This window comes from Callorhinchus milii, unplaced genomic scaffold, assembly GCF_018977255.1.
Source record: "Callorhinchus milii isolate IMCB2004 unplaced genomic scaffold, IMCB_Cmil_1.0 Scaffold20, whole genome shotgun sequence".
Classification (NCBI taxonomy): Eukaryota; Metazoa; Chordata; class Chondrichthyes; order Chimaeriformes; family Callorhinchidae; genus Callorhinchus; species Callorhinchus milii.
The window spans coordinates 12,405,051-12,415,464 of record NW_024704761.1 but is presented as its reverse complement, the minus strand read 5'-3'; the positions used below and the strand labels follow the sequence as shown (position 1 = coordinate 12,415,464).

Genomic DNA, 10,414 nt, shown 5'->3' with positions numbered 1-10,414 from the left:
TTTCGGACCTGAGCTGGGGATCGGAGTGGGGGAGGGCAGTGCGGGAAATAGGGCCATCGAAAGCACAGTCGAAGAGGAGGATCTTGAGATGGGTCTTGAAGGAGGCGAGGGAGGGGGCAAGACGGAGGGACTGCGGGCTGGAGCTCCACAGGGAGGGGGCAAGACGGAGGGACTGCGGGCTGGAGCTCCACAGGGAGGGGGCAAGACGGAGGGACTGCGGGCTGGAGCTCCACAGGGAGGGGGCAAGACGGAGGGACTGCGGGCTGGAGCTCCACAGGGAGGGGGCAAGACGGAGGGACTGCGGGCTGGAGCTCCACAGGGAGGGGGCAAGACGGAGGGACTGCGGGCTGGAGCTCCACAGGGAGGGGGCAAGACGGAGGGACTGCGGGCTGGAGCTCCACAGGGAGGGGGCAAGACGGAGGGACTGCGGGCTGGAGCTCCACAGGGAGGGGGCAAGACGGAGGGACTGCGGGCTGGAGCTCCACAGGGAGGGGGCAAGACGGAGGGACTGCGGGCTGGAGCTCCACAGGGAGGGGGCAAGACGGAGGGACTGCGGGCTGGAGCTCCACAGGGAGGGGGCAAGACGGAGGGACCCGCGCGCCCCCCCCCGCGGCCCCCCCCCACCGCGCGCCCCCCCCGCATGGCCCCCCCCATGTCAGCGATGAGGAACCTGAAAGACAGAAAGCTAAATCTGCTGCTTGGTTCACAAGCAATCCCAACAACACTATAAGAATATAGCGCCCTCCACACAGGATAGTGTCTCAAAGCGCTTAACTGTGGCGGAGCCTGACTCCGAGCTGGGGGAAGTGGGGACTGGCCATAAGCAAGGTCGAAGAGGAAGATTTTCAGGTGGGACTTGAAAAGGGGGAGAGGGGGGCAAGGTGGAGGGATTGAGGGAGAGTCTTCCAGAGTTTTGGGGATAGTGGCTGAAAGCGCGATCTCTGATGGTGGGGCGGAGGGAGTGAGGGATGAGCAGAAGGCCGAGCATTCTAATCCTGTAAGAATTTTGAGTCCCAGGTCCTCCTTTCGCTGTCAGGCCCTACAGTGGTTTCAGCTCTTAGGGAAACAGGAACTGAGACACAGGATGGGGTTTCCCTGGGTCTGAGAACCACTCGTGCTAGTGTTCTCAATTCATTCCTTGTCTAAGAGCTGGATGGAGATCAGTGTTTGTTTCATATGGCTCTCCTCCACCTTCCAATGGCTGAATCTGCAGCTAGAGGAGGAAGGGTTCAGATGTGTGCTGAATTGATCTCTACCAGGGCAGCAATGTGGGCTACAATTAATCTTGCAAGCCAACACCATACATGACCCTGGATACAATCCAGACCCTCACTGGAATGTGCCAATGAGGATCAATCTCTATTGTGGTGCTCCCGCAGGTGACTATCCTGCCATTTCTCATGACCTAGGGTTTTGATGCAAAATGTCTGTCCAGTGCGGAACCAAGTGGGTGACGCCCAAGATGAGTTGGCGCTTCAGTTGTAGGTTTCTAACTGATTGAGACTGTCAGTCTGATCTCGCCACTTGGGGAAGAAGTACTGGACTGGAGGAGTGGCCTGCTGTACACAATGACTGATTGTACTACACTCTCGTCCCAGCGCCTTAGGTAGCCTTGTAATTTGGTTGTTGTTCCACAGGGACTACAGATACCCAGAATGGTCAGGAAGCCTGGGGCTATGTGGCAGTGCGCAATGATGCTAGCATGTTCTGGTGGCTTTACTATGCAAACTCTCCAACTCACAGCTACTCTGAGCTGCCTCTGGTCATGTGGCTGCAGGTATGTGACCAAACGATTGTTCTGAAAGCTTCTCCTAACTGTTTTCTCTTCCAGGTACAGTAATTTGGCTTCCCCTCCCCCACATATACTTAGGGATGCTTCCATCAACTCTGTTCTACACCTAAGTACAATACAAATTTACATTTATATAGCATCTTTCACATCATGAGGACATTCCAAAGTGCTTAACTATACTTCCTGTGGACCTGAGTTGGGGCAAAGATCACCCTGTTTGTGTGTCAGCCCAGAGAGCGAATGCCAACAATATATTCAAATTAGATTGTGATTTGGAAATCTCCCTGCCCTAATGCTGTCCTGATAAGTCGCTATATCAGAGGTAAGATTTATTATTGACTGATTGTCAATAATGCACCAAACTCCGTGACCCCATCTCCCCCATTCTCACCCGACTCCATTGGCTCCCTATCCTTCAGAGGATCCAGTTCAAGATCCTGGTCCTCACCTACAAAGCGCTCAATGGTCTCGCCCCACTCTATCTCTGTGACCTCCCACTAATAACAATAACAATAACAACCCACTACCAACCTGCCCGCTCCCTCCGCTCAGCCGGCTCTGGCCTGCTCCACGTCCCCTGACCCACCCACACCACCATTGGCGGGAGAGCTTTCAGCCACTCTGCCCCCAACCTCTGGAACTCCATCCCCCAATCACTCTGTCTCACCTCCTCCTTAGCCTCCTTCTGGTCCCGCCTCAAAACCCTCTTCGACCATGCCATGGTCATCCCCCTTCCTCTCCCCTCCTCCCCCCTGATCCCAGCTCGGGTCTGAAATGCTGTGCACTGTCCAACGCCTTGGGACGTCCTCCCGACGTGAAAGACAATATACAAATGTAATCTTGTTTTTGTTGTTATTAATAATTTTTATTTTACTCTATTGCAGGGAGGCCCTGGAGCCTCGGGAACAGGATATGGGAACTTTGAAGAGATTGGGCCACTCGACAAGAATCTGAATCGGAGGAAATATTCGTGGGTAAAATATTCTCTAGTGTCTTACTTTATTTAGGTCCAGGTAACCAGTGGCTCTTACTAAGGGATGGACACCTCTGCCTTCTGGCTCGGTGCTACCTTGGGCAGTGCCGCATTTCTCACTGATTGTGTTCTTGATCTCTCTCTCACTAGGTGGAAGCAGCCAGCCTGCTCTTTGTGGATAACCCAGTTGGCACTGGTTACAGTTACACCACCAATGCCAATGCCTTTGCCAAGGACCTCAATATGGTCGTCTCGGACATGATGATTCTGCTGAAGGAGTTTTTTCTCAAGAAGCCGGAGTTCCAGGTACTCATCCCACACCACCTGCCAATCATTCCCAATGGTGTGCTCACCTGGTAAAAACAGTCCCGGTGTAACTTAGAGAACAATGGGGGAATATAGCAAGCAGTAAAAAGCAATCAGAAAACAATCAAGGCTGAGAAGGAATGTAGAAAAAAAGCTTGCAGGTAAATAAATACATCATGAGAGAAAGCATACAGCAGGAGAAGGGGCTATTGAAAGCTTGTACAACAACTTGTATTTATATAGTGCCCTTCATACGTAGCGTCTTAGAGCATTTAAAAGTCCTTAACAGTTGGACAGGATCAGGACCACTTACAGTGCTCTTTGTTTCAAACAGAACATTCCTTTCTACATCTTCTCTGAATCTTATGGTGGTAAAATGGCAGCTGGCATTGCTCTGGCACTGGTTCAGGTAAGTGTTAAGATCACTTCAGATGTGTTCCATCTTGTCAAGATGGGGGCTTGTGGGTAGGGAATGGGAGGATGAGGGGTCATAGGGAATGGTGGGGGTGTGTATAGGGAATGGGGAGGTGTATAGGGATTGGGAAGGAGGGGGAGATAGGGAATGGGAGGGAGGGGTGTATAGGGAATGGGGAGGGTGGTGTACAGGGAAGGGAGGCTGAGGGATGATTGGGAGGAAACAACTGGGTTCTGTTCTTAGACTCTGAGGTTTGCTCTGATTCCCAGGGTTGAGCAGCTCCCTTCAGTTGAGAGAAGGTAAGACTTATGTCCATGAGATCAGCCTCCCTGACTGGGATAATATTCCATAAACTCATTACGCTTTTCCCTCCTGAAGGTGCCACCTTCTCCCATCCTGGGGCCAATGTCAACTCCTCCTCCAAGTGCTCATTCAGGGTGAGGTAGTGGATTGGGGGAGGGGGTAATTGCAGCATCTGTCAATACCCACACAACTTCTCTTGACCCTGCTCTCAGTGCGTTCTGCCAGCTGGATGGAGTGTTTGACTTGCCTGGTCTGTAGTTCAGTGTTTTTTCATGAGATCTCCCGCAAGTCAGCATTGATTGCTGATCATGTGACTTTTCTTATCTACAGGCAGTGCAGCGGAATGAAATCCATTGCCGTTTTGCGGGTGTGTCTCTGGGAGATAGCTGGATCTCGCCTCTGGGTACGGCTTTGTAAATCCGCTCTGCCTGTCGGGATGGGATTGTGGGGGGATGTGATTGAGTGCTGCAGGCTGTCCTTATTCCCAGTTTCCTTGCACTAGCATTTCTACTGAAAGATATTGTGTACAATTCATTCCTAGTGTTGGGGGCAGGGTGGGGGGTGCGGAGAAGAGGGGTCATTCTCATGCTTGGTTCACATTGGGCAAATGTTGTTCAGTGTGTGAGTATCCATCAGTTTGTTTAAGGTGTCAGAATTCTCAGGAATTCTGCATTCAGCCTGTCAGCATGCTAACCTGACACTTACTGTGCAGTAAGAGTGAGTAACCCGGTCCCATGTATTGGTTTTAACCAATCGCATGTAGTCTTGAATCCCAGTCTCATAATCTCCTCGCTTCCAATTAGCGCCTTTCACGCCGGGAGGATATCGAAGCTCCTCAGAGGAAATACTCTAAAGTATACTGACTGCGTTTCATTGCTGCAAAATATCACAGTACATGGAGTCTTGTTGCTTAGTGGTTAGAGCACTCGCCTCGCAAGTGAGAGGACCTGGGTTTGATTCCCGGCAGGGCAAAACATTGGACAGTTGTTAGTCGATTGGCGGATTGCTTTTCCGGGATAATAATTTCTCAAAAAGATATAATAATTTGGTCACTCAATCCATGGCTGATTGTGGGTCACTGCAATTGTCTGCCACATTTCACCCACATATATAGTCAATCACTTTGCAGTATATTCTGTGAAGCACTTTGAGACGTCTGGAAGACATGATAAGGCGCCATATTTACCAAATGCAAGGATTATTATTATTACAACAGTAACTTGCATTTATATAGCACAACTTCACACAGGATAGTGTCTCTGAACACCATCTACTCTCCTGCACACTGATACTGCATTTGTATTTTGTTTTTCCCAGATTCTGTTCTCTCCTGGGGACCATATCTCTACAGTATGGTAATAATTGCACTCCCCCTACAGCATTGCAAGCACTCCTTTACTCCTCCTCCCTCCCCACCCCACCTCACACACACGAGCCACCCCCCACCATCCCCACACACGCACGCTCGCTATACAAATTTCTTGAAATAATTGTCTGCTTTGTTTCAGTCTTTGCTTGACGATCGGGGCCTAGAGGAGGTGAATTCCTACGCAGATCAAGTACAAAAGGCTATTGAGGCTGGGAACTACAAACAAGCCACTGACCTGTGGGGGGCCACTGAGTTTGCTATTCTGAGGGTTGGTCTATGTGATGCTCAGAATCTTAGTTTGGGGATGATTGGCAACTAGTTTACCCAGAGATGTCTATGTCTTACACCACTCTCTGGTTGTTTTGACGAGGTTCCTGTGATCAGAACTGAGGTAGTAGCTGCTTGTGTGGTTTGCATAGAACCAGAGAATCTATTGAATTCCATCATGCTGTGAAGGGACTAGTTGTAGCAATGTGGTACGTGGGGAAGAGGGAAAAGAAAGGTAGGCTCCATTGCCTTTTTTGCCGTGGCTGAGGGTTAAGTGGACTGCTGGAATACCTTGAGCTGGTTATGTTGATAGAATGCCCATGATAGAATCATTCATACAGCATAGAAGGAGGGCATTTGGCCCAGTGTGTCTGTGGGCACTTCCAAATCAACCCCACTTCCCCGCGCTCTCCCCATAGCCCTGCAAACTTGTCCTCCCCAAACAATTATCTTCTCTCTCAAAAGTTATTGAATCGGCTTCCATTACCCTTTCAGGCAGTGCATTCCAGATCCCAACAACTCACTGTGAAACCATTTCTCCTCATCTCCCCTCTGTTGCTTTTAACAACTATTTTAAATCGGTGTCCTCAGGTTACTGACCCACCCTCCAGTGGAAATAGTTTCTCCTTGTTCACCCTATCGAATCCCCTCATAATTTTGAAAACTTCTATTAAGTTTCCTCTTAACCTTCTCTGCTCCAACGAGAATAATCCGAGCTTCTCTCGCCTCCCTGATAACTGAAGTCACTCATTCCTGGTACCATCCTGGTCAATCTCCATTGCACCTTCTCCAATGCCTCGACATCCTTCATAAAGTGTGGGGCCCAGAACTGAACACATTCTCTAGATGAGGTCTAACCAGTGTTTTATATAAAGGTTCATCATAACTTCCTGACTTGTGTATTCTATGCCCTATTTATAAAGCCTAGTATCCCGGATGCTTTTTTAACAGCTCTATCTGCCTGTCCGGCCACCTTCAAACATTTACTATCTGACCCCCAGGTCTCTCTGTCCCTTCACCCTCTGTAAGATTGTCCCATCAGCGTATATTGCCTCTCCTCATTCTTCCTCTCAAATTTGCATCACTTTGCATTTCTCACTACACCCTGCATTGTGTTCCAGAACACAGACGGAGTGAACTTCTACAATATAATGACCAAGGAGCCGGCCGATGCTGTGGTAGAGATGGCCGTTCCCATGAAGAATCACTATTTAGGTCAGTGATGTGTAACGTGCACATGCAACATGAGTTTGAGTGCAGACATCTGATGGGTACCATCACTAGAAGGTGGCAGCGGACGTGAAGCAATTTTATTCTCTGCTTTGAATCCCAGTCTCTGCTTCCTCTGACTGAGGGCTGCCATAAGACAGTGCCTAATTCTGTTTGTCTTTACAATTGTTAGGCTCAAGGATCTGTGTGTCTAATGTCACGTCTTCTCGCCCTGCAGTTAACCTGTACAGTAACCATGTCAGACGTCTGCAGAAGACGAGCCTGGATGTTCTGATGAATGGACCTATAAGAGACAAGTTGAAGATCATCCCCAGCTTTGTCCGTTGGGGAGGTCAGTGCATGTTATTTGGTGGCTCGACTCCCAATCTGTTTATTACTGAATGTGACATAACATGTAGGAGCAGGAGTAGGCCATTCGGCCCTTCTAGCCTCTGCCCCGCCATTCAATCATGGCTGATCTTCTAATCTAACTCCAGCTAATAACCTGACCCTGCCTTATCCCAATATCCCTTAATCCCTTTTGCAATAAGAAATCTATCTTGAATATGTTCAAGGACTGAGCGTCAACAGCCCTTTGGGGTAGTGAGTTCCATACATTCACTGCCCTTTAGAGTGAAGAAGTTCTTCGACTCAGTGCGAAAGGGCTGCCTCTGATTTTAAGGTTGTGACCCCTGGTTTTAGTTTCTCCAACCGGGGAAACAATCTCCCACTATCTACTCTATCATGCCCTTTGATGATCTTATAGGTTTCTATAGGGATCTGTGGTGTGTATCTCAGTCACTCTCACTCCTTCCCTTAGGACAGTCCAATGCCGTCTTTAACAATATGGAGGAGGACTTCATGAAGCCAGTAATCGATATTGTGGATAAGCTGCTGGCTGCTAATGTAAATGTCTCCGTCTTTAATGGACAGCTGGATCTGATTGTGGACACTGTAGGTAAGCAATCTCCAGCACTGCTTCAGGGGGTCTCCTCCTTTGGTTACATGGCATTCATGTTGGAGCCTACACACCATAATGCTGGTATTTAGAGGATTAGATCAATGAAGATAATGGCAGTTTGGTGCCACCAAGCTACGGCTTAAAAGCAGGAAGCGGTAATGATGGGAAAAATGAGGGAAGTGGTGCGGGAGTTTTACCGTTTTGAGCTTCTGGGAATGGTGAGTTGGAGGAAGAGGAAACTATAGACAGTCAGTGACCTGGTAGAGCAGGTGGGGCTGTAGCGGCCTTTCCTTGTGCTGTCCTGGCAACTTTACTTGTGATTGAATGGTTCAGTGCGGTGAGCTCAGTTACTGCAATCTCCTGTTTGTTGCAGGGCAAGAGGCTTGGGTGAAGAAGCTGAAGTGGCCAGGCCTGTCCTCCTTCCTGAGTGGCCACTGGAAGCCATTATACATCCCATCGAAACCTGATGAGGCAGCTGCCTTCTTCAAACAGCAAAACAACTTCTCATTCTACTGGGTCATCAAGGCAGGGCACATGGTAAGGCTCTGCTTTTGTTATGGAGGCAAGGCATGTGGTAAGGGCCCATGTGTGACTTTGGCGAGGGGAAGCTCTAATTCTGAGTCTCTGATGGGAATACAGTGTGTGACACACCTGCATTGGACTCTGCATTCGATACAGTGCCTTTCACAGCAGGAGGACATTCAAAGCACTTCACAGGATTTACTGTAAAATGTAGTGATTGTGTATTTTGCATGTGAACGTAATGGGGAAAGGCAGCAAGAGGGAGACTGGCTTTAATAAATGGGAAACCAACCTCTTGCTCCCTCTGATCTGCTTCAGGTTCCGTCCGACCAGGGAGAGATGGCGCTGAAGATGCTACGAATGATAACCAGACAGGAGTAGCATGTTCCAACCAGTAGGGATGGACGGTCATTGGAACAGCCAAGATTTGTGGGATGACAAATTAATGCATTGTGCAGAATTTTACATTGGGAATGGGATTATACTTGTAATCCAAGTTAATTATTGGGAACTGTAGTAATGTACCCCTATGGCAATTCATACTCTTAACTTCCTGAGGTTCTTTGATGGAACTGGATTTAATGCTAATAAAAACTATTTTAAGATAACTTGTGATTTTCTGTGGGCAGCATAATAAACTGTTCACTCCAGTGAAGTGGAGTGTGCTTCCGTGGATGTAGTCCACCTCATTGACCCTTAACTGTCCTTTCCACTCCACATTCGTGCCATGACTTGCTCTGCTTTCCCCCACTTCTGCAACATCACCCGCCTCCGCCGTTGCCTCACTCCTCAGGGCACCGAAATCCTCATCCAGGCATTTATTACATCTAGGCTCGACTACGCCAACTCCCTGCTTGTCAGCCTTCCTAACTCTTCCTTCCACAAGCTGCAGATCATCCAGAACTCCTCAGCTCGTGTCCCCTCCTGAACCAGGCTCCGTGACCCCATCCCCACCCTCACCTGGTGCCACTGGCTCCCCATCCCCCAAAGGATAGAGTTCAAAATCTTCATCCTCTCTTTCAAGGCCCTCTACGGCCTTGTTCCTTACCTCTGTGCCCTACTAACCCCGTATCAACTTGTCCACTCAGCAGCCTGCTGCACGTCCTCCATTTGATCTATCTCACCATCAGCAATTGGTCCTTCTGCCTGCACCCCTTAGTCTCTTAGCCTCACTCCCTCCCTTGCCTCCTTCAAGGCATGTTTCAAGATCCTCATTCCTCCACATTTTCGGCGCTTACCCTCCCTGTCCACCACCCCACTGATTCCAACCCCGTTAGGGTCCAAATCCCCAGCTCCTTGGGACATCCTCCCGACCCAAAAAACGCTTTACAAATGTAAGTTGTTGTTGCTCATGGAATGTCATTACAAAATGCTGAAAGGTTTTGTTCAGTTAAGTAACGTTAGGCTAGCAAGTCACTAACTGGAGAGAGATTATTGGAAAGTCCAGGTTTATTAGTGGAATATTGGAATGCCCTCCCCAGAATAGTGCATTCAGCAGAATTATACCGAAATGTTTTTAAGACAGAATTGGGTTAATGTTGAAAAAGAGAACAAGGCTTCGGAAGGATAGAACTCGGCCTCTTCACAGGGTTTCATTTTGAAGGTTTTTTTCTCGTTTTGTTTTAAATCATCAGCTATTTTGTGGAGTTCACCTGCAGTAAGACAAATCGCTCCTGGCCATGGTTTCCCTGTTAGTGATGGGAACTCGTATAGACAGTCACTTATTGCGGTGGCGAATGTTGCCTCTGGTTGCTGTGGAGGCTGGCATGGGTATCGCAGCAACAGTGGAGTCCTGTAGCTCAGTGGTTAGAGCACTCGCTTTGCAAGTGAGAGACCTGAGTTCAATTCCAGGCAGAGGGCCAAACCTTGGGCAAGTTTCCTTACTCCACACAGAGCCTAATAATAATCCCTCCAAAACCAACAACAATAATAAATTGGTCATTTTCAATCCACGACTGTTTGTGGGACATTGCTGTGCGCAATTGGCTGCCGCGTTCGCCCACAAATATACAGTCAATTCACTTTACAGTGTGTTCTGTGAAGCGCTTTGGGACGTCCTCCCGACGTGAAAAGCGCTATATCAAATGCAAGGATTATTATTATTATAACTTCCCAGAGACAATAAATTATACTCTGCAGCATCCTATAGCCCTGATTCCCGGTGGAAATGGGTTAAGGATGTGTTCTGCAGATCACTCCAACCAGAAAGCCAGTGACCAGATAGAACTATCTCAGTTGTACCTTCTCCCTCCTCGTTGGGGCACACTGAGTTGATGTGTGCTGTGTCTCAGATATCT

General features: G+C 48.8%; 1 protein-coding gene across 1 annotated transcript; it reads left to right on the top strand.

Moving 5' to 3' along the window:
• Nucleotides 1-1,631: 1,631 nt before the first annotated feature.
• Nucleotides 1,632-8,721, top strand: scpep1 (serine carboxypeptidase 1; the record flags this gene model as incomplete). Its single annotated transcript, NM_001292897.1, is given in 12 exon segments — nt 1,632-1,777; nt 2,677-2,766; nt 2,916-3,071; nt 3,406-3,480; nt 4,120-4,192; nt 5,107-5,144; nt 5,298-5,426; nt 6,547-6,640; nt 6,873-6,986; nt 7,455-7,592; nt 7,969-8,132; nt 8,436-8,721. Coding segments are annotated over 12 exon segments (1,280 nt in total), but the record flags the coding sequence as incomplete, so codon positions are not given.
• Between the last annotated feature and the right edge of the window lie 1,693 nt (nt 8,722-10,414).